Source organism: Nycticebus coucang, chromosome 12, assembly GCF_027406575.1.
Source record: "Nycticebus coucang isolate mNycCou1 chromosome 12, mNycCou1.pri, whole genome shotgun sequence".
NCBI classification, from domain to species: Eukaryota; Metazoa; Chordata; class Mammalia; order Primates; family Lorisidae; genus Nycticebus; species Nycticebus coucang.
Window position 1 is genome coordinate 27,985,774 of NC_069791.1, and position 24,616 is coordinate 28,010,389.

General features: G+C 42.2%; 1 protein-coding gene and 1 long non-coding RNA gene across 3 annotated transcripts in view; one reads left to right on the plus strand and one right to left on the minus strand.

The window, feature by feature from the left end:
- Positions 1 to 247: 247 nt before the first annotated feature.
- On the minus strand, positions 248 to 5,942 carry LOC128562229 (uncharacterized). The gene is made up of 3 exons (XR_008373381.1): positions 5,789 to 5,942; positions 5,417 to 5,527; positions 248 to 435 (listed from the first exon to the last, which is right to left on the minus strand). It is a non-coding gene; the product is annotated as an uncharacterized LOC128562229 (long non-coding RNA).
- Positions 5,943 to 6,118: 176 nt separating this feature from the next.
- The window catches only part of PKP2 (plakophilin 2), a 118,075-nt gene continuing 99,577 nt past the window's right edge, over positions 6,119 to 24,616 (plus strand). For both annotated transcript variants that reach the window (XR_008373380.1, XM_053556933.1), the window contains exon 1: positions 6,119 to 6,519. Coding sequence is in view for 1 of the 2 variants with exons in the window: in XM_053556933.1 (XP_053412908.1) it covers positions 6,297 to 6,519 (223 nt within the window). In the remaining variant the exon portion in view is untranslated. The remainder of the gene's footprint in view (positions 6,520 to 24,616) is intronic.

Below are 24,616 nucleotides of genomic sequence, written 5' to 3' on the forward strand. Positions count from 1 at the left end.
TCCCAGAGTGCTGGGATTACAGGTGTGAGACACCGTGCCTGGCCATGGCCACTCTGTTAAACTATAGGGAAATATAACCATCAGAAGACCTAGGGTGCCCTGCTCATCCTGTTTTGTTCAGGGCTTTTCCAGTTTTGTTTTTTTTTTATTGTTGGGGATTCATTGAGGGTACAATAAGCCAGTTACACTGATTGCAATTGTTAGGTAAAGTCCCTCTTGCAATCATGTCTTGCCCCCCATTCTGGTATTTTGTTACAAGCCAGGCCTCTTCCTCCAGGATCATTTCTTTTGCTTGGCTGCACCTGGATGAACTCAGGCAAATTAATTAATTGAAATCCCTGTAGGTGAGAGGTTACACTCAATCCACTATTTACTGAGCACCTGCTAGCTACCTCCGTGCTCAGTTCTTTGGCAGAGACAAGCGTGGACCACCATCTGTAAGAAAGCCAAGAATGTATGTGAAGACTCAAACATGAGGTGAAAGATCTGACAACCATTAGTGTGTCAGCTCTGGCCATCCATCCAGCAAATAATCATTTCAACTAACACACCGTGCTCACACATGCCCGTGAGTGTGAGTTATGATTGAAGGGAGTGTTTTGAAGTGTTCCCCACAATGGTGAGCAAATTGCTCTTTGCCAGCCTTCAGAGTTGCCCACCTGATTTCCACCTCTCATCCTACATCTGGAGGATTTTTTTTTTTTTTTGGTAGAGACAGAGTCTCACTGTACTGCCCTCGGGTAGAGTGCCGTGGCGTCACACGGCTCACAGCAACCTCTAACTCTTGGGCTTACACGATTCTCTTGCCTCAGCCTCCCAAGCAGCTGGGACTACAGGCACCCGCCACAACGCCCGGCTATTTTATTTTTTGTTGCAGTTTGGCTGGGGCTGGGTTTGAACCCGCCACCCTCGGCATATGGGGCCGGCGCCCTATTCACTGAGCCACAGGCACGGCCCCATCTGGAAGATTTTTTAAATCGGTTTCACACACTTAGAATATGTCTAAAATTGCATGCAAAACAAACTTCTGGATTAGAGACAAATTCCTTCACCCTCACTGCTGCTGAAAGTCCCTGTCCATGGTTTTCAGCACCTACGTGCTCATAGCTTCCCTTTCTAGCCCTGATCCAGTTCCATCAGACATGCCTCATAATAAAACTGCTGATTGCCTTGGCAACACATCTATTTGCTAAAAGAGCAAATAAATTCGGAGATTTATTTCAGATTTTCAGATTTTCTGCCAGGTTCCTTACACTCATTTGGTAAATATTTTTTAAAAGCAATAGATATTAATAGCCTAGAAATAGTAATAGAAGATATTTCATGTGAGTTGACATTTATGAAGATGCTAGTTTTTTTTAATATGAATCAGAGTTCTAGTGTCATTAACGTTCTTCAATATTCTCCATTAAAATATTATCTCTGCTCTAACATTTAAACTATATTTAGTCTCTTACTCACATCCTGAATTTTTTTGCATATTAGACTCTCTCACATAGGAATTTATAGATGATTAAATAAAGATTATTCTAAGGAAGACTTAATGTTAGATTTGAAAATAAATCATTAGTGCTTGAAGGCAATATAGTACATAAATCAAATAAAAATGCAAGTTTAGGCTCGGGGACCATAGTTCAGCGAGTAGGGTGCTAGCCACATACACCAAGGTGGCAGGTTTGAGCCTGGCCCAGGCCTGCTAAAAACAACAGTGACAACTGCAACAACAACAACAACAACAAAAATAGCCAGGCATTGTGGCAGGCACCTATAGTCCCAGCTACTCGGGAGGCTGAGGCAAGAGAATTACTTAAGCCCAAGAGTTGGAGGTTGCTGTGTGCTGTGATGCCACAGCACTCTACAGAAGGTGACATAGTGAGACTGTCTCAAAAAAAAAAAAAAATGCAAGTTTAAAACACAAGAATTTATGAATTCTTACTATAGGTTCACAGCAAAAGGAACTGTAGCCTCATAATTTGGTTATCAGTTATTTACATTTTACTTCAACATTCCTGTGGTTTTGCCTTTTTTTTTTATCAGATTCTGTTCGTCAATGAAAAATGAAATGGACATGTTTTTAAAACTGAATCTAAATACTAAAAGGTAGCAGATCACAGAACAGCCAAATACCACTAAAAGATTTATAGCATTTTATTCCCAGGCTTCAATTTATTGGCTAGAAGCCACCTTTAACTGTTACCTCAGGACTTACCCACAGTTTAGGAAGTTAGGTAGGTGGCTTTCCCGAGAAATGAGAGTAACATGACAGGACCTGCCCTCTCTTGGGGAATGTAAGCCTATGTAGACCACGTTGGGGGCACAAGGCCAGAGTCTTCATACCTCCTCACCTTGTAATTAACTTTTACAATAGGAGTCTCACCCCCCAAAGGATCCTTCTAAGGAGCTTATGTATTTATCTTACTTTCAAAGAGATTGTTCTACTGTCTTATTAAATTCTGTGAGTATTCCAAAATGAAGAACTTTATCAAGGTTTGTTTTAATTTATAAGATATATCACACAGCTAATTAGTAAATTACCTAGAATACATAATATCTATGTGACTTTTTAAAAGATAAGTTATCACATATGGAAGCAAAACTCAGTGGAATTCAGATAGGTGGGGGGGTAGGTATATTCACACCACTTTACCTCACACACTTTTTGGGTGAAGGGCACACTTATAATTTTGACTTAAAATATAGAAAAGCAAAATGTGTACTCTTGTAATATTCTGAAATTAAAAAAAGATAAGTTATCGAAAGAGTTTGAAACCCTAATTATTAGTATTACTAATAGTAGTTGAGCACTCATTATATGCCAGGTAATGCTCTAAGTGCTTTCATGCATGATTCATTCATTCAATATATATACCTACTGTCTACCTCTTCCAGGTCTTGCAGAATAACAATGAACAAAACAAAATCCCCCCCCCTTTTTTTTAAAGGGACAGTCTCACTTTATTACCCTTCGTAGAGTGCCATGGTGTCACACCTCACTCACAGCAACCTCCAACTCCTGGGCTTAGGCAATTCTCTTGCCTCAGCCTCCCAAGTAGCTGGGACTACAGGTGCCAGCCACAATGGCCAGCTATTTGTTGTTGTTGTTGTTGTTGTTGTTGCAGTTTGGCCAGGGCTGGGTTTGAACCCGCCACCCTGAGAGACGGGGCCAGCGCTCTACCCAGTGAGCCACAGGCACTGTCCCAAATCCCTACCTTTATGACATTTACATTCCAACAGGGAAACAATCAAAAATAAGTAAAATATAAAGTATGTTTGATGAGGATAAGTGCTATGGAGATGAATTAAGAAGAGAAGGGACAGAGGGAGTGACTGTGAATATATAAAAAAATTCTCATTTAAATAAGTTAATATATGAGCAGAGACTTGAAGGCAGTGAAGGGGTCCAAAAGTAGATCTCTGGGGGAAGCTGCTTTTTTTTTTGAGACAGAGTCTCACTGAGCTACCCTGGGTAGAGTGCCGTGGCATCATAGCTCACAGCAACCTCAAACTCTTAGGCTCAAGTGATCCTCTTGCTTTTGCCTCAGCCTCCTGAGTAGCTGGAATTACAGACTACAGACACTGGCCACAATGCCTGCTAGTTTTGCTGTATGTTTTTTTTTTTGTTTGTTTTTTTAAGTAGAGACTGGCTCTCCCTTTGCTCAGGCTGGTCTGAAACTCCTGAGTTCGGCCAATCCACTTGCCTCAACCTCCCAGAGTGCTAGGCTTACAGGCATGAGCCACTGTGCCAGCCTAAATATTTCTTATGTACTACTCATCGCTTAATCTCAACAACAACAACCCTATCCCATAGATACTTTAATTGCTCCCATTTCACAGATAAGAGAATATAAAGAGGTATTATTATAAAAATATAAAGAAATTTGCTTACGGCCACAGTACTTACAAGGGGCAAGCTAAGGTTTGCACCCAGATCTTACTCAAGATCTTACTTACAAGCTGTGCTTGTAATCACCTTGCTCTTACAAAACCACACAACTATCCAATAACAAGATTTTTATGTGCCCAATTATTGGTACCTACCCAATAGGATAATCAATTATGACATCACATTTCAAAATAATTAATTCAAGAGGAAAAAAATATTTAAAGTTTGGCCCATTAAAATAAATAAATGAGGAACATAGCTCTCCATTACCCTGGTGGAGCGATCTAGATGGAGGCAGAGCTGAACTTTAAGTCATGGCTCTCCAAGCACAAAAAATCAAGGGTTGCCCCAGCTGACTCTGTAGGGGTAAGTACTGAAATTGTCTTTCAAAGAAGCGGACTCTCAATCTGCCAGAAGAGGTCCTGACAAGGGATGGAGAGAGAGGAAGGAGGGACCAGGATCAGAGTTTGTCAATGGAAATCTCTATGATCACTTCACCTTCAGTTCACCTCTCTCTTTTAAATTAAATCTCAGCATCACAGTTAGTTGTTTCCATCTGGCTACATAATTGAGCTTTACACAAGGTGTAATTTATCTCAAGACTGGTCCTGCTAGAGCGGGAGGAATTGATTCTAGGAACCTATATCCATATGGCTCCCACTCAAACACTACATTCTAGACATCCTTAGCCATATGGCTACTGAAACAGGGTGGCAGAAAGGTCACCACTCTGTTGTTCAGGCTTTTAATCCTTTAATTTCCTCTCCATCCCCTGGATGCTCATGTAAAAAGGGAGGCCAAATACCTGCACATTAAGTGTGTCTGTAAGAGCTGAAGGGTATTGGTAGGAAAATGAGGAAAAGGGAATTCGTGTTCTTCAGACCTATGAATAAGTAGGATTTTGCTGCAATTCAGTGATCTGAGGGAAAGTGAACATACAAACCCAAGCCATGAAAGGGAAGATTATCTTACTTAATACCAAGAACAGATGTTTTTCCTTCAGCCTTTGAAGTTCAAAGAGCAAAATCAGGACTAGTGGCTTAGATTGTAAACTTTAAGGTGAAGGATTCTTTCTGTTGAGCTGAGCTCTCAGGTTCTCAGTAGTCAACTACGAGTTAAATATAATTAATAGCATGATAAATACAAGTTGTGGACGATTCCACTGAAAGTCAGAGGCCTCTTTCATAGGTCGCTTACAAAGAGTTTGTCATAAAGAGGACTTAATCAACGTTAGCAGGACTACTAAAAAAAAAAAAAAAGTATTGGGCGGCGCCTGTGGCTCAGTCGGTAAGGCGCCGGGCCCATATACCGAGGGTGACGGGTTCAAACCCAGCCCCGGCCAAACTACAACCAAAAAATAGCCGGGCGTTGTGGCGGGCACCTGTAGTCCCAGCTACTCGGGAGGCTGAGGCAAGAGAATCGCTTAAGCCCAGGAGTTGGAGGTTGCTGTGAGCTGTGTGAGGCCACAGCACTCTACCGAGGGCCATAAAGTGAGACTCTGTCTCTACAAAAAAAAAAAAAGAAAAGTATCACCTATTAAAAGCCAGCCGCTTCTTCACAGCTTCTTACTGGGGTTTCTCTGTGTGGGTGTGTTCGTAAGAGAGGAGTGGGTGAGCAAGCCTGTACTGGGTACAGTTTGTGTATCTGCAAGAGAAAACAGAAGCTCTCAATGAGGAAGAACATATGTTTCTGGGACTGCAGCTGTGCGAAAGTACACGGGCCTGAAGTTATACAAAGAAAAAAGCTCTTTTTAAAAGTGTTTTATTTCACACATGTCATCTTCCTGGCACACTGCCTCCCTGGCTGCCCTTTCTGCCTGACCTTTCTCATCCTCAAGTCCAGGAAAACTATGCGATACGATTCCAACACTCCGACAGAGCCTGACTAACCAGATATACTACTCACTCGGGGATCCCGGAGGCAAACTCAGTCCAAGATCAGAAGTGACGCCTGGGCGCACCTGCCTGGAGGGCAGCCCCTCCCCCACCGGGCGGATATCACATCCTTTCCGAGAGCTGGGCAGAGGCACAGCGAGAAACCCAGAGCCGGGGTCGGCCAAGCCAAGCAGAATCCCAGATGACTCTAACTAAGTGTGCGACCCGGGGCGGACCGCACACCTGTCCCCACCTCCCGGTGGGCGGGCCCAGCTCGCCAGGTGTCGGCGCGTGCGGAGGGCCCCACCCCCGCTCCCCGGGCCAGAGTGCGCGTGCCCGGCCGGAGCCGCGCCCCCGCCCGGGGGAGGCTGGGCTCGCGGCTCCGGAGGCCCCGCTCCCCGAGGCCTCGGCCTCTCTCCGGCGAGGGGGCGGGGCCGGGGCGGGGCCGGGGCGGGGCTCCCTCCGACGCCCCCAGCTCTGTGGCGGCTTAGCGCTCGGGTCCTGCGGTAGGCTAGCGCTCCGTCGTCCCCTCCGGCCCCATGGCAGCCCCCGGCTCCCCAGCCGAGTGCGGCTACATCCGGACCGTCCTGGGCCAGCAGATCCTGGGACAACTGGACACCTCCAGCCTGGCTTTGCCCTCCGAGGCCAAGCTGAAGCTGACGGGGAGCAGCGGCCGCGGCAGCCAGGCAGTCAAGAGCCTGCGGATCCAGGAGCAGGTGCAGCAAACCCTGGCCCGGAAAGGCCGGAGCTTCGTGGGCAACGGTGAGTGGAGCCCCGCCTCTCGCCTCGCCGCCGACCCTGCCCCGGCCCCTTCTCCCCCCTCCTTCTGCCTCGTCGCCCGACCGGCTGTTTGGCTGTGTTCCGGGCGTGCGGGACCTGGGGTTGTGCCCACCTGTTGCTCGCGGTCCCTTTGTATGACCCGTCGCTCCTCTACAACTCGGACCAGCCTATTTGGGGGAAAGAGTCTCCATAACGTCTTACTCAGCTTTGTCAGACTCGTATCCCTACATATTAAATACACATATTATCCGTGTTAAAGAACTTAGTCCAAAATTTCGCCCCTCTCTTTGCTTACTCTGTCCATGCCCGCCCCCATCCCTTGCGGGTACAGGGGACTTAATCTGGGGGGTCCAGAGAGCAATAAACACTTTAGGATTCCTTGCAGAATTTGGGGGTTCATGATCATTTTCCTGGGAGAAAGCGCCCATAGCTTATGTTACATTTTTAAAGAGTCTCTGACTTCCATAAATACTTTGAAAAAGAAAACTGAAAGGACTGGCGCTTCTGCAACCTGTAAACTGAAATTAGGCTGCTTCTCCCAGCTACTTCGGAGCACTCCACCCAGGCAGTGTACTGGGCGTGTGGTGGATCTAGGAAGTGAACAAATGGGTAGGGGGCTTTGGTGCAGGGCACAACCGCCGGCCGATCGAGGAGGAGGAAGAGCAAGGAACTTTGGCGGGGCTGGCCAGAGTCCTGCCGCCTTAGCTGCTCCAGGCTCTTGAGTGCTGGCTTTGCAATGCAGGCGTGGGTCCGAGGCTGGTGTGTCTAAAAAATTAAACTTTGAGGTGAAAGAGATGTAAACACACACATACACACGCATGTACATTATAGTAGCGAGTGATAAGGGAGGTGGAAGGGGAAGATGGTGGCAAACGGGATGTAAAAATTAGAGATGTATCCTTTTCTCCCCTGCTAAACGTGGGTGATCACTTTTGTTTTAGTTATTTGTGTGTTTCCATTACAAAAGAACTATAGGCTCATTATAGCAAAAAAGAAGTGGAAAGAAACTGAACAATTAAATTGAGATCCCGGTTTTGTTTCCTGCAATATCAAAATGTTTTTGTGGGAAGTAACTTGGGCAATGTTGAATGTAGAACCCATTAGGAAAATAGAAAAATGCTAACAGGCCTGACCACAGATTTAGAACAGCAGAGCCTAGGAGGCTGCACTGTTTTTAATTTGTGTTTAAAAAATAAAAAATAAAAAATAATCTAGGGCGGCGCCTGTGGCTCAGTCGGTAAGGCGCCGGCCCCATATACCGAGGGTGGCGGGTTCAAACCCTGCCCCGGCTGAACTGCACCCAAAAAAAAAAATAGCCGGGCGTTGTGGTGGGCTCCTGTAGTCCCAGCTACTCTGGAGGCTGAGGCAAGAGAATCGCTTAAGCCCAGGAGTTGGAGGTTGCTGTGAGCTGTGTGATGCCATGGCACTCTACCGAAGGCCATAAAGTGAGACTCTGTCTCTACAAAAAAAAAAAAAAAAAATCCTAGACTTGGCAGCTGTTACTCAGTGGTTAGGGCACCAGCCACATACACCAGGGCTGGTGGTTTCAAACCCAGCCTAGGCCTGCTAAAAAAAAAAAAACAACGGCAACAACAACAAAAAAATACCTGGCTTTGTGGCGGGTGCCTATGGTCCCAGCTACTTGGCAGGCTGAGGCAAGAGAATCACTTAAGCCCAAGAGTTTAAGGTTGCTGTGAGCTGTGTGACGCAGGGCACTCTACCTACGGAGGGGGACTTAGAGTATGTCTCAAAAAAAAAAAAACCCAAAAACCTGAAATATCAGACATTCAGTGTTTATACACCTGAAATGTAAAGAGATGATGTTCAGTGATTATAGCTAATGTAACCAAGTATTTGTTGTGTGCCAAAAACCAGGCAAGGTGGTTTGCGTTTATCATATTATTTATATATTTAAAAAACACCTTATAAGCTAGGTATTTTATTTTTTTTAAGAGACAGTCTCATCTTGTCCCCCTGGGTAGAGTGCCGTGGCGTCACAGCTCACAGCAACCTCCAGCTTTTGGGCTTAGGCAATTCTCTTGCCTCAGCCTCCCAAGTAGCTGAGACTACAGGGACCCGCCACAACGCCCAGGTATTTTTTTGTTGTTGTTGCAGTTGGCCGGGCCGGGTTGGTATATGGAGCTGGCGCCCTGCTCACAGAGCCACAGGCACCACCGTAAGCCAGGTATTTTAATCCCCATTTTACAGAAAAGGAAAGTAAGCAGTTAAGTAACACTTACATTCACACAGAGTTTACAGTCTCCCAAACCTGAACTTATAAACCCCTTATCCGTTTTATCCTTAAGTTTTTTGATTATTAATAAAAGTGGGACTTATTAGACCCTGAGCATCTCTGTGGCCTGTCCCCGTTTTTCTCTAAATAAAATTGAGGATGTTGTGAGAGTGTGGGGAGGTCTAGACAACACAGAATAGCCTCAGTACATTGGGGAAAAGACCAGCAGAATCAATGCCCCTATTCATTCTGTGCACCACAGATTTAAAACCAATCAAGCTTCCTCTGCTTGGGGGACACACTGGATGCAAGTTAGATATTCTCTTTTATCCTTTGGGAATGGCCAGCCAGGAAGAGCAACCAGACATCAATAAATGGGAGGAATGGCGCTGTGCACAAAAGTAAAAGGAGTGTTGCTAAGCATTTATTATGTCCCTGCCCCTGTTCCAGAATCTTCTTGTGTTTGCGTTTCATTCTACCCTTAAAATAATTAGGTAGACATGAGAATCCATTTCACCTACGATGTATGGTCCTGTCAACATTTGTGGAAAGTATCGTCTCAACCCCACACTTGATCTGTCTTTTCTGCAACATAGGTGTGTTAACTACTTGGTGAATTCAGCAGCCCTCAAATGAGTATGCTCTTCATGGAGGTGCTGAATTAAACACGCTGACTCTGCTTGCTTTAAAGCAAGAAATTCAAAGTCTGAAAAAGGAAGTAGAAAAATACATTACCAAATAAAAAGTAGTAAGTGACCCAAAAGGACAGGTAACACATTGTGGAGTTTAGAAGTAAAAGTAACTCCAAGCTGAGGAAATGTTGAAAAGCTTCATGGAGAAATGGGCTCTTTAGATCTCAAAAATTCAGTAGGTTTGGACTTAGGGAGGTGATTGGAGAAAAGAGCATACTAAGAGGGAATGGATTGAATATTTCATAGTTCACAGAGTTGATATGGTAGAACAAAGGGGACTATCTCGGTGCTTCTGCAATAATGCTTAGGGCAACTACTTGAGTGGCTCTTCCAACCAAGGAACAAAGCCTTTGAAATATTTTGATTACAACTGCAGCTTCCCTGCAAGCTGAAATACACTTTGCAGCCTACACAGAAGTGCGAATCAAGCAGAGAGATAAGGCAGCAAACAACACCTACTTACTTTAAAGCCTCAGCTTTCTGAGACTCAAAAAGGAAATCGGCTTCAAAGGAATTTAACATTAGCATGCCATGGAACAATTACCAGGGGTGGTTCGTTGTAAGTCGTTTAATTAAACTTCTTTGAATAGGTCTGAGGGTTCCGGATGGCTGTATTATTTTTATTATTTCCATATTACTACCCTGTCTCTAAAGTTGAAATAGACAAATAATTATTGAGACAGGGCTGGTCTGGAAAGAATCCTTATCAACATGAAAAATTTCAGGAAGAAAAGACCCTGATGTTAACTGCCATTAGCTGCAGAGCCCTTGGAGAATTCGGAATTGTTGACAAGCCTGGAAGTTTGAGGCTGCAGATAATCTGCTGAGAACAGAGATGAGATAAATGTGGCTATTTTGTTGATAAATACCTAGAAAGAGTTGTTAACTCTTTGACTTCTTTCTAATATCTTAATATGGATGGGTAGTTTTTATTATAAATCATTCAGTGACTTTTGGTGTTATTTTAAACTGTGTCAAACATTTTAAAGTTGGTGTAACCCTGTGTAGAGGGCAGAGGTTCATAATAGCATTTTCATAAGTCTATATTGTTGCTAACATTTAAAATCCTTTTCTAAAAGTTATAGAGAAAACATTTAAAAATTGCAAAAGAAGGGCGGTGCCTGTGGCTCAGTCCGTAGGGCGCTGGCCCCATATCCCGAGGGTGGCGGGTTCAAACCCGGCCCCGGCCAAACTGCAACCAAAAAATAGCAGGGCGTTGTGGCGGGCGCCTGTAGTCCCAGCTACTCGGGAGCTGAGGCAAGAGAATAGCTTAAGCCCAGGAGTTGGAGGTTGCTGTGAGTTGTGTGAGGCCACGGCACTCTACCGAGGGCCATAAAGTGAGACTCTGTCTCTACAAAAAAAAAAAAAAAAATTGCAAAAGAAAAATCGTCTATATCCTATTTATTATGCTTGTCTTGAAAATAAGTACTACTTTTTGCACAATTTCTCTTGGGTGCCAAAGTAGGAAAAAAGTCATATGTCCTACTTAAAAATGCTACTTAAAAAATGTAGTGACCAATCTCCTAATGCAGTTGATAACTTCTTTGGAAATCCACCTTAAAACTTGGGGCGTACTATTTATCTAGATGATTTCTCTGGTAAAGCTGCTTTGAATGTCTGTGATCAGAGTAAATTCTGAAGACAGGACTGAAAATAGGGTCAGGGTAGCAAGAAAAGGCGATGACGGGGCGGAAGGTACTGACCTGCCCAGGTAGAATCCAGCGCATGTCCCACCCAGGAAATAATGTGCCAACCCCTGACCCTTTAAATCCTCATCTGCCATAGCCCACGTGTGGAATTCCTTTCCAATTTCACCCCACGTGCACCCAATAAAGACCACATGGCCCACACAGAGCCAGGACTCCGTTTCCTGTTCATTTTCTTGCCTTGGAATAATCTTTCATTGTTGGCTCCTTAACCACTCAGGCAGTTAATAGTTGCTACTGTAAAAAGAGTAAAAATTGAAAGTTAGACATTGTTTAAATTCAGTATGAATTATTTGTTTGCCAGGAAGGAATTCCTTGGAATGAAGCAATTCTGGGAGGAAGATGGCTAGTTATTCAGAAAGTAGGAAGGATTAGGGCAAGTGGCTGGAGGAAGGGCGATTGGCCGGATCTCACCTAATGTGCACTATATGGGGGTTTTCAACACGCCCCCTGGGTGAAGGGCTCAACTACAACTTGAACTTTACCTTAGAATTGAAAACAATGTGTTCTAAAAGTTTGTACCCTCATATTAATTTGAAATTTTTTTAAAAATAAGAAGGATCAGAAAAGGGAGAAAAACAGATGGTGGGTTATGGCCTTGGTGTTCTGACTATAAGCTGTCAGTAGCACCATGCGATCTACTGTACCTGCTTGGTTGCCTAACATAGCCTATGGGCCAGTTTTTGTTCAATGTTTAGCAAGATGAGTGTAGTAAGTGGAAAAAAAAAAAAAGTTTTTTTGTTTTTGTTTTTTTTTTAAGAAATACTTCTGGGTTGGCACCTGTAGCTCACACGGCTAAGGCGCCAGCCACATACACCAGAGCTTGGCGGGTTCAAATCCAGCCCAGGCCTGCCAAACAATGACAACTACAACCAAAAAATAGCTGGGCATGTGGTGGGCACCTGTAGTCCCAGCTGCTTGGGAGGCTGAGGCAAGAGAATCGCTTAAAGCCCAGGAGTTGGAGGTTGCTGTGAGCTGTGACACTACAGCACTCTACGCAGGGTGATAGCTTGGGGCTCTGCCTCAAAAAAAAAAAAATACTTCTGATTATAATTTGTCAAATAAAATAGAATGATAAGAAAATGCTTACAAAAGTAACTTCACATCCCTATAAATAGTGAGAACATACCTTTTTTTCTTTAAGTTTTAAATTTTTTTTATTTTAGGTTAATTTGAGGATACAAAGAATTAGGGTACAATATTTGCATTTGTTAGGTATAGACCCTGTTGTAGTTGTGTCCCAACCCACATCTTTATGGGTGAAGTTTTGAGTGAGGGTGTGGTAAGGATGCTTCAGAATGAATGGAACTGTAAGAAACCACAAAGCTGCAGAGTAACAGTTTGATTATAAAAGTATATTGTTCTGTGTCACAGATAAGATGCAGGAAATTACCTTAAGGAAAATAAGGCTGTGCACTCATATTTTTTAAAAGATTGTTAAAGGGATGGGCTTGTTGGTTGGTACCTATAATTCTAGCACTCAGGGAGACCAAGGAATCCAAGACTGCCGGAGTGAGACCCCATCTGTACTAAAAATAGAAAAATCAGCTGGGTGCTGTGGCAGGCACCTGTATTCCCAGCTACTCAGGAAGCTGAGGCAGGAGGATTGCTTGACCCCAGGAATTTGAGGTTGCTGTGAGCTATGACGATACCACTGCACTTTACCCAGGGTGACAGAGGGGGACTCCATCTCAAAATGAATGAATGACTGTTAATGTTATCTGTGCCCTGTGCTGTTAGTTCCACTATCCCGGGAACAGAGGGTGGCTCACTTGAATTAGATTTAGGTATTTATTATTCAGATTGACTCATTCTTCTAAAGCAGTGTTTTTCAATTTTTTTTTAGAGACAGAGTCTTGCTTTGTCACCCTTGGTAGAGTGCCATGGTGCCACAGCTCACAGCTCTGGGGCTTAGGCGATTCTCTTGCCTCAGCCTCCCGAGTAGCTGGGACTACAGGCGCCTGCCACAACACCCAGCTATTAATTTTTTTTATCTCATAGCACACTGGAACCTATAGTTAAACTTCCGTGGCACACTTAAATTATGTTGATTAAAAAAAGGGGGGGTGGCGCCTGTGGCTCAAGGAGTAGGGCACTGGCCCCATATCCCGGAGGTGGTGGGTTCAAACTCGGCCCTGGCTAAAAACTGAAAAAAAAAAAAAAAAAGAGTAAAAAAGAGAATATACTTACTGTGCTTTGAACTTCTTTCAAAAATAATTTAATTAATGATCTTTTAAAAATATTACAGTACAACTAAGATCCTCTAACAGCACAGTGATTGAAAATCACTGTCCTAAAGTGTCATTTATTTTTTTTTTTTCATTTTTTTATTTTTTTGTAGAGACAGAGTCTCACTGTACCGCCCTCAGGTAGGTGCTGTGGCGTCACAGCTCACAGCAACCTCTAACTCTTGGGCTTAAGCAATTCTCTTGCCTCAGCCTCCTGAGCAGCTGGGACTACAGGTAAAGTGTCATTTAGATACTGGTTTTAAAATGTTTCTCATTTACTAAAATAAGAGTATACATACTTACATTATTTTATCTTCACATAAATTTAACATTGATTTTACAATACAATTGAATTTCTGATTTGATCAATAAAGGTTATTAAAAGTTTTTATTTTTCTGAAAGAACAGACTTTTTTTTTTTGTTTGTTTGTTTGTTTTTGGCCAGGGCTAGGTTTGAACCCGCCACCTCCGGCATATGGGACCGGCGCCCTACTCCTTGAGCCACAGGTGCCGCCCGACTTTTTTTTTTTTTTTAAGTCGGTAGAGTGTCATGGCATCACAGCTCACAGCAACCTCAAACTGTTGGGCTCAAGCGATCCTCTTGCCTTAGCCTCCCCAGTAACTGGGACTACAGGCACCTGCCACAATGCCCAGCCCAGCTAATTTTTAGAGACAGGGTCTTGTTCTTGCTCAGGCTGGTCTCAAACTCTTGAGCTCAAGTAATCCACCCACCTTGGCCTCCCAGAGTGCAAGGATTACAGGCTGAGCCACTGGGAGCGGCAAGAGCAGGCATATTATTGGCAACCTATGAATGATAGTAATGAAATAAAGTATGTTGCTACAACCTCTGGCATTTATAAATCTGAATTGATTTATATGTCCTACCGTGAATATAAAATTATTTGGTTCCATTTCAGATGATATTCAAGAATTTTAAATTATACAATCCTGAGACAAATGTTAGACTCTAGCTATTTTGTACATGTGTACAAATGTATGAAGATGAATACCATATTCCTCCTGGGAAAGCAGGTAACAAGTGGAAAGAGAGTAAATTAAAAGAAAACTTAATCTTTCTGTTAGAGTAAGCCCCCTTGCTCCTCTGATTTACTAGAGAAATACTTTATTTCTTCAAAAAAAGTTCTTATGTAATTGAAATATTAAAAATCTATTGTATAGGATGTCACCTGTGGCTCAAAGGAGTAGGGTGCCAGCCCCATATGCCGGAGGTGGTGGGTTCAAACCAGCCCTGGCCAAAAACTGCAAAAAAAAAAAAAAAAAAACTATTGTGTATCTTCTATTTAATGCCATTAATGATGATTAGATAATGGGACATAAAAACAGCTGTAATGTTCTTGCAATAAAGTACTTAAAGACAAATTTGGGAACTCAATATGCAGGCCTAGGTAAAAATATACACTTGGAAAAAAGTATCTTGAGCATTTGAAAACACAGCCTACCATTACCATTAAAAGAGTCCACATATTTATACTATTTGTGGAATAATGTGCTTTAGGCTTAACAGTATTAGTTAGCCAACATGTTCATAATCAAAGTTCTGCAATTCCTGGATTTCCAGAAGAAAATGTTGCTCATTAGAAGCTCCACGGATTATTTCCCCTGAATCTTAACTCTCACTAACAAATTCATGGGCTGGGGGCAGGGAGGATCACATTAAAGATTATTAGTTCTTGATTACCTTTTTTCATCAAAGGACAAAAATACATGAGAACTCTCCTTGAGAAATAATATGAACTTATTATGGACCACCAACATACTACAGATAAATGTATAAGCCATACAGATAAAAGAATGATAGTAAACATATATTATCCAAATATAAAAGCAACCTTGTCCAAATGAACACATTGAGCTTCTCTAATAACTTAGAAGGCTTGCCTATGTATATATATATATATGTGTGTGTGTGTGTGTGTGTGTACATATATATATATATTTTTTTTTTTTTTTGCAGTTTTTGCCCAGGGCTGGGGCCGGTCCCCTACCCCTTTGAGCCACAGGCACCACCCTAAAGCTTGCTATATTTTTAGGGAAGCAACTTTTCTTCCTCTTCATATACCCAGAAAGAAAGAGGAACAATACAAAATATTTGAGCACCTTCTATCCACTGCAAGGTAAAAGCATGTATGTAACTGTCATCCTCACATTTTGGCTACACTCTGGTAAGCCACAGAGATGTCTGCCTGAAAGATTCAGTGCAAACAGAATTTGTGTAACTGAGATATTTCAAATGTACAAGCATTCTGACTAATCAGCAATTAACTTGTCAAGGGCTGATGCTGGCCTGTGCTAGAAGTGGTAAGGTAAGATACGAGTCTTTCTGTCAAAGAGGTAAAAACCTCCTGCTTTGATCTGGCCCCACTCCAGCCTGTTCTCTACATAGCTACTAGAGAATGAACTTTGTAAAATCTGATTGCATCATTTCCCGATTAAAATTTCTTCAGTTTCTTGATGTTATCTATGGGAGTAAAACCCTCATTCAACATGGCATTCCAAGTCCTGCACTATCCGAGGCCTGCAGCTTCTCAAACTTCATCCCTATCACAGATTCCCCTGCTCCTGGCCAAACACACACTGGCAATTTATCTTGCTTAGTCCTCCTGCCCCTCTCCCACCCTACTCTGCTCCTTAGCCTGTTAACTCTTACGTGCCCCTCAAAATGCAGTTCACTCTGTCCCCTTATAGGTAGCCTTCCCTCACCCTTCTCTTCTGTCTCATATTTTAGAGGGAGATCTTATAAATGCAAGTTAAAGAATTTGGTAATTTGAGTCAGGGAAGATGTTTCAGCATGAGAGAAATATGAAAAGTGCAGGGTTTTGTGAAAATATATTTGGTGGGTTTAAAATAGGGCCAGGGCCAGGTGCAGTGGCTCACGCCTGTAATTCCAGGAGGCTGAGGTGGGAGGATCCCTTGAGCTCAGGAGTTAGAGACCAGCCTGAGCAAGAGTAAGACCCTGTCTCTACTAAAAATAGAAAAACTAGCCAAGCGTTGTGGCTGGCACCTGTAGTCCTAGCTACTCTAGCTCGGGAGGCTGAGGTCGGAGGGTCCCAAGAGTTTGAAGTTGCTGTGAGCTAGGCTGACACTGTGGCACTGTAACCTGGGCAACAGAGTGGAAACGCTGTCTGAAAAAATAAATAAATAAAATAAAAATAAAGTAAGGACCTTAGTTTGAATCAGTTGGGGAGTGATTAGCCTTTAACCTGGGCAGATAAGAGGTTGGGACCATGTGGCTTTCTGAGTCTTTGAGTCTTTTGACTGAATCCAAATTTTACAGAACAAATCCTTTTAATTAAAAAAAAAAAAAAATTGTTCTGTAACAAAAAAGAATTTGTTCTGTGAAGTTTGTATTTGCTCCAGGGGCCACGCTTGGGGATCCAGAGGGCCACATGTGGCCTTGAGGCTGCAGGATCCCCACCCTGCCACTGGAGGAATGTAATTGCTTGGGAGTCATTACAAAGAAAGAAAACCTGGTGTGAGTTGGTTTTTTGTTTTTTTTTTGAGACAGAGCCTCAAGCTGTCCCCTGGGTAGAGTGCCATGGCATCACAGCTCACAGCAACCTCCAACTCCTGGGCTCAAGCGATTTTCCTGCTTCAGCCTCCCAAGTAGCTGGGACTACAGGCGCCCACCACAACGCTGGCTATTTTTTGGTTGTAGCTGTCATTGTTGTTTGGCAGGCCTAGGCTGGATTTGAACCTGCCAGCTCAGGTGTATGTGGCTGGCACCTTAGCTGCTTGAGCCACAGGCGCTGAGCCCTAGTGTGAGTTTTTTAAAGCAAAAGATAATTTGTGAGTTTTGTAAATTTTTTTTTTTTACTCCTTTTGAGTGTAACGTGATGTTTGTCATTGCAGTTCCAAAGTCTTATAAGTAATCATTATGAGATGTCTCAGCAAATGAATTATCAGGAATCCCAGAGCAAAGAGACAGGAATTAATAGATTTAGACATTTATAGGATATGTCTATTTAATGCTTTACCAAGATGCTAAATTACCAGTTTATAATCATAAATTCTGACACCTCAAACAAATTATGGCAATGAAAGGGTCTTTTAATATGTATTTTTGTGGTTATCTAGAACAGTATTTTGAGGATTGCTCCCAAAATGCCATTGTTATGCCCAGATCACGAAGTCCCCAAAGACCACCAGGGAGCCGATGCCAATGCAAAGAGCCGTTTTATTGGAAGCTCAAGCTTGGGCTCCCAGGGACTCCCCTACAACGGATCCAAGCCAGGAGCCCTGAGCTCTGTAACAGGGGTATTTTATAGTGTAGCACAGTAAAGTGGGCGTATACAATTTAAACAAAGGGACTGCTTCTGGATTGGCTGCCACTGGTCCTGCCACATGGCCCACTCCAGAAGGCAGTTTCTGATTGGAGGCCGATGACTCAAGGTGGAAAACCCGAACTCACCGTGACTCATCAGTTTTGAACAACATGGCTGACAAAATGTAAAATGCCGTTGGCCTGGTTCTCTCACCATAAACTGGTATATCTAGAGGATAGTTCTCAAACTGCATAGGGAACTCCTGAAAGGTAAGGACTTCCAGTGGCTGGTATATGGCATGCGTGATAGCAGCCACTGACTAGTCAGCCACACACTGGCATATGTAGTGTGTACCCCACTCTTCAAGGGGAACTGGCCTGTCCCTGGCATATTCAACTTTGTAAAAACTCAGAGCTAGTACTTTCTAGCACATACCTCAACATTGAGTTGTTTCTCACAGTTGATTATGTCAGCTGTGTTAACTCATCTCCAAGTACAGCACTGCAAATATTTTTGGTTGAATTTTCAATAATATAAAACATTATTAGACTTTGATCTGCTTTAAAACAATTCTCCACCATAGTTTTCTAAACCAATAGACCATTCATTTTTCAGCTTAATCAAATGCTTACCTGGGCTGTATGCAAGATATGGAATTGGGGTTTTTATAAATATCTGGTCGTTTTTTTTCTTGGAAAGTAAAGAATAGAAGATCAAAGAAGTATTATTTTAAAGTATTTTTAGAAGTATATAACTACATGAGACAGCAAACTAATACAACCTCTTTGGAAGGAAATATGGAGAATCCTCAAGGAACTCAAACTAGACCTCCCATTTAATCCTGCAATCCCATTACTAGGCATCTACTCAGAAGAATAAATCATTTTATCATGAGGACATTTTCACTAGATTGTTCATTGCAACTCAATTTACAATCGCCAAAATGTAGAAACAACCTAAATGCCTTCCAACCCAGGAATGGATTAACAAGCTGTGGTATATGTATACCATGGAATATTATTCAGCCACTAAAAAAGATGGAGACTTTACATCTTTTGTATTAACCTGGATGGAGGTGAAACACACTCTTAGTAAAACATCACAAGAATGGAGAAGCAAGTGTTCAATGTACTCAACTAATATGAAGCCAGTAGACAATCTAATGCATGCCCACATAACAGAAAAACTCAAATCAATTCCAGGTTGGGAATGGGGGGGAGGAGAGATGGGTATGGAGAAAAAAAGAAAAAAGAAAGATCTTAGCATAGAACCTCAATAAATGTTAAAAATAAGGAAAAAAAACAAAAATTGTAACTACAGGTAAATGAATACTGTATTATATACCAGCACATGCAAAACACCAACTCAGGAATACTAATAGGTGTGTGGACCTTGATAAATCTTGCCACAGATTCACACTTTCTTTTAAGCTCCTACTTTGTTAGTGAGTTTAAGGAGCCATTCAGATATGAGTTGCTATAAAAATACCTCTTAATACCTTTCTTTTTTTGGGAGGAGGGACAGTCCTACTTTGTTACCCTGGGTAGAGTGTCATGAGGTCATAGCTCACAATGACCTTAAACTCTGGGGCTTAAATGCAATACTCTTGCCTCAGCCTCCCAAGTTCCTGGGACTAGCTGGTACTACAGGCACCTGCCACCATGCCTCGGTGGTTTTTCAATTTTTAGTAGAGATGGGGTCTCATCCTTGCTCAGGCTGGTCTCAAATTCCTGAGTTCAAGCAATCCACCTGCATTGCCCTCCCACAGTGCTAGGATTACAGGTGTGAGCCACTGCACCTGGCCTCTCCTAATAATTTTCAAGATGCCTTGTCCGAAGTAACAGTCCCCCAACTTTAATGGAAAGCAGTTAAATGTTAAGATTTGCAGAGAATATGAGCCATTCCTACTTAGAGATTGCTGTAGAAAGACTAAATACAGGAAGATAAGCTTTTAGACGTTTAGGCTCTCTTTCCATCCTAACTCCACACTGTAAGGACTATTGCTTGTGGTTGTTAGCAGTATTCAATGTCGTATTTAAATCAAAACCTGCTGATTCCTACCTGTATTCACACCTATTTTTCTGGGAACCTCTTCACATACCTTCATTTCCCAAAATACTTCCTTTAGAGTGTGCTGTGAACCAAATCTTCTTTTTTCTCTTTTCCTTTTTGAGACAAAGTCTCATTTTGTTGCTCTTGTTAGAGTGCTGCAACATCACAGCTCACAGCAACCTCAAACTCTTGGGCTCAAGCAATTCTCTTGCTTCAGCCTCCCAAGTAGCAGGTGCCCACCACAACACCTGGCAGTTTTTTGAGACGGAGTCTTGCTCCTTTTCTTTTTCTTTTTTTTTTTTTAACTTTATTCAAATTAATGTAAGGAACAATATTTAGCTTACATTGTTTTCACTTCCAGGGCAAAGTTCCATTTGGTCTCACTCTTGCCCATGCTCTGGTCTCAAACCCATGAGTTTAGGTAATCCACCCACTTTGGCCTCCCACGTGATAGGATTACAGGTGTAAGCCATTGGGCCCAGCCCCAATCACCTTTCTTTGGTGACAAAGTCTTACTCTTTTGTCCTGGGTAGAGTACCATGGCATCATCATAGCGCACAGGCAACCTTAACTCCTGGGCTCAAGTGATCCTCTTGCCTCAGTTTTCTTATTTTTAGTAGAGACTGGAGTCTCACCCTTGCTCAGGCTGGTCTCAAACTCCTGAGCTCAAGCAATCCACCTCCCTTGAGGCATGTGCCACCTTGCCCAGCAACCAAGTCACTCTTTAAACCAATCTCAGAGAGTTCTAGAAAATTAAAAGATACTTTCCTGAAGCAGACCATATAATGGTTTTGTTTGTTTAGTAGTTCTCTAGCACCTGCTTCCATAAGGGAAGCTGTAATTGAATTTTTATGATCAGATCTAGTTAATGGAGCCACAACAGAGGATTGTCGATTTCATTTCATAAAATGTGTTAAATTTAACCAATTAGGTAATAAAGCTGTTCACAAAACTGTGATTATGGAGATCAACAGTGTTTTTAACCCTAACAATAATCTATTATTTTGTCAATATTAGCATAGATGACCAAAAACAAAGATATTTTTCTCCTATCAGATTCTTGGGGATTATATCATTCAAATGAACATTCAGACCAGCAAAGAGAAAAAATTACATTATTCTGTGAGATCTACATCTCTGCAATCTTCTGAGTAATTCACGATCCTTATGCCTTCAAAACTAATCACCCTATAGTTACCCCTACCCCCACGAATTGCCTGTTAGTTGAGAAGGGTGGAGTTTAAAGTTGCTCTGCAACTACCTATTTTATTTCCCATAAAATGTCCATGGTGTTCTCAGGAGAAAAGGTTTAGATAATGTTGCCTGAATCATTATTAATTTGAAATGTTCCCTAGTAAATCATCACCTTCTTTAAGAATCATCAAAAGCACATTATGCACTGTGCAAGGGAAATGAATAGCTGGACAACTCACAGTAATGTCATCATGATCTTCAGTGGCTGGGTCAGTCAAAAACAGAAAGAGTCAAATCCAACACCAGTGGTAAACTTAATATAAGAAAAAAACTCTGAGCTACAACACAGTGTAAACTAAAGCATGCACACTAGTTTATCCCTCTGTCTAGGACAGACTGACTCAATTAAAAAATATGATAAAACCGAGTTCTATTTAAAAACCGTATCTCATTTTTCCATATTGCTTTTGTATAAAAGATGCATTTGGCTATAGGTTGCTAGGTTTATGGCTGAGGCCCCTATAACTAAAGACAGATTAGCAAGAGAAAAAGTACACAAAATGTATTTAATGTAAGTTTTACATGACATGGGAGCCTTCAGTCATGAAGACCCAAAAACCAAAGAAAGCTGCATAGCTTTTGGACAGACATGCAGAAGAATGATTGGACAAAGAGGGGCAGGATCTAATTGTAATAAACTGGGGGAACTTAGCAAGGCCTGTTCGTTCAGATTCTTCCCTGTGTGACATTCCATTCCTCCAGGTAAAGGGAGGACCCCTCTGGAATGAGAGCTTGGTGACCTAATTCAGGAGAAAGTCAGCTTGATTTTTATATTGTCTGCTTCAGGGGAGAAAGGAGGAAGAGGCAGGTGAACTTCCCACTTCTGTTCCCTCAAATGCCAACGTGCCATATTTGGGGATGGCCTGTCCGAAAACCACTTTACCATTTTTAAAGTATTTAAATGCATGATTTCTGGGTAAAGTATTTACGTGCGAGCCTCTTTCTCAGAAATTTTATAAGTAGCTGGAATTACAGGAAACAGGCATCTAAGTCATCTGTCCAGACACACACGAAATAGTGGAATACTGAAAGCGTCACAGCAGGTGTACGGATTTCTTCCATTTAGGGAAGACACCTGCCCCCTTAATTAACAGCTTGATAATTGAAGTAAACAAATTCTTTGAAGTAGAGTCACACCTTAATTGTCAGTGTAAAAAAATCTGGATTTTCATGTTAGATTTATTTATAGCAAGGTGCACCTGTATGTATAATACGTTTGTGTTCGATTTCTTCTACTTTCTGGAAAGGACACGGCCAAGTTATTTTGTATGTTCAACAGACATGTTATTCTCTCACTGAACAGAAAATAATGACTTGCTTTAGTGAGATTTTATTCCATCCTGATTAATATTTACATTTTTTTATTCCACCCAGTCTAACATTTCTTTAAAATCTTAGAACACAGCTCATTAATTCACATTTAATCCACCATACTGATCTCAAACTCATGACCACCTAAGCAAATCAATCTGCACTATTTGTCGTTTGAGATTGGCCATTGAACGAGATTGTGCCAAACTGCAGGTTGAATGTCAGAAGTCTTGTATGCGTATTCCGTAGGAGGAGACGCTATGATAAAAAAAAAAAAAAAAATCTCATTTACTTCCCTGTTTCCAGCTGTTTAGTTATTTTGAGAAACATTAGTCTCAGTTCATTCACCTGAAAATTGAAGAAGCAGCTTCCCCAAAAGAACTTATGTTGGCAAATGTAAAGAATTAATATTTACAAGAGTGTTTGGAATTGTCCAGGTGAAGATTCTAAAAGAAAGAAAACAATTGGTTTTAGTCTTTGTGTAAAAAACTATCATGCTTTGATAATCCTTCCAGGGTGGAACCCGGAATTCAAACCTAGGCTATTAAATCTGTCTGCAATGTAAAGCAAGTAATTTAAGTTTCCCTGTTTATAAGTGGAGGTGATAATAGCTGTCTTTGCATCACAGAATATTCTAAAGAAACATAAAATAATTTGAGCTACTTCAAGAAAATTTATCGAAATGTGAGGAATCTATGTAAGTTGCTTTAAAAGGCCTTAAAACTACAGCAACAGGGTAAATGTTTAATGTGAATTAAACATATTAATTCAACAAATCAGATTGTGAAACTAACTGATTCATTAGCTATTTGATAGGATATGTTTTTTCACTGGGTCCTGTCCAAAAATTCTTATATATTCCAAAAATCTTTGCAAGAATGTCAGTATAAAGGTGGAAGCAGCCTTCTATTAACTGTCCCTGAATATCTGTCTACTACTGGAAATAGGGACAGGGTAGTATTCCAGGTGATGGTGGGCTAGAAGGACCCCATTTGCAAAAATTTTTCTCGAATTCCCCAAATTGTATGTTTTCCTTATCTGCCATGTTACTGTAGAATAACAGGAATGAATGGTTTCACCCATTCTAGATTGTCCCTGGCTTAAATATATTCAGTTTTCATATGATCTAGAATTTTGAACATGGATATCCCTAAACTAATTTTTAAAAAGACAGTTTGGTGTCTTATGCATCAGCCAACAGTTTTTTACCTGGTCATAGACAAGCCTTGTTCTATTGAGGGTGAGAGTGGGGATGGAGATAGTTTGAGACTCTCCCCTATCCTTCCCCCTTTCTGCACATTCCAAGGGCTGAGGGCACCTGGTCTCCAAACTCTTCAGGATTAGAAGCTTTTGTCCCTTACCTGTCCTGCCAGCCTCCTTTCCCACACAGCAGGACCCTTCCTCCCTGGTGGCCTGGGGATGTGGGGATTGGGGAAAAGAGAGGAGCAGTGGGTGCCGAGTTGAGGATTAAGGGTTAGCATGAGCATGGGCCTCAGCCAGGCATTAAGAGGTGAGTCTGGTACAGTGGCTCTCGGCTGTAATCCTAGCACCCTGTAAGGCAGAGGCTAGAGGATCAATTAAGCTCAGGAGACCAGCATAAGCAGAAGTGAGACCTTGTCTCTACTGAAAATAGAAAAATTAGCCAGGCATCTTGGCAGGCACCTGTAGTCCCAGCTCCACGGGAAGCTGAGGCAAGAGGATCACTTGAACCAAGGAGTTTGAGATTGCTGTGAGCTAGGCTGATGCCATAGCGCTCTAACCTTGGCAATAAAGCAAGATTCTATGTCAAAAAAAAAAAAAAAAAAGTTGAGTCCTAAGTCTTCACCTAACATTTGCTGCAGGATCATGTCAAAGAACCCTTTCAAGCCAGACACTTACGGTGCCCCAGCCATTCAGTCTATGTGCTGCCGAAGCAAGCACTGCCCCAGCTATTCAGAAGGATTGCTTGAACTCAAGAGTTGGAGTTCAGCCTGGGCAACATACTGAGGCCCCAACTCTAAATAAAGAATTTTAAAGAAAGAGATTCCTTTCCCTCATTCAAGGCCCAGGTTCCAGGCATTCTCTTGTCATAGAGGTTAAAAATTAAGAGGCTGTCTGACCTTTTGCCAGCCCTTGTGGAGAAAACAGGAGATGCCTGGCTTATCTCAGCTTTCCTCATCTTTAGGGTGACAGTTACAGCCCTGCCACTGCCTCCCTGCAGCACTCCTCCAGGCTTAGAAATTGTTTATCAGCCAGATTGTTTGGCTGCAGGAAATAAGGGTACATATACAAACGCAATTTGAGATGGATTCAGACTTTGTAGCTCTCTGGCATCAACAAT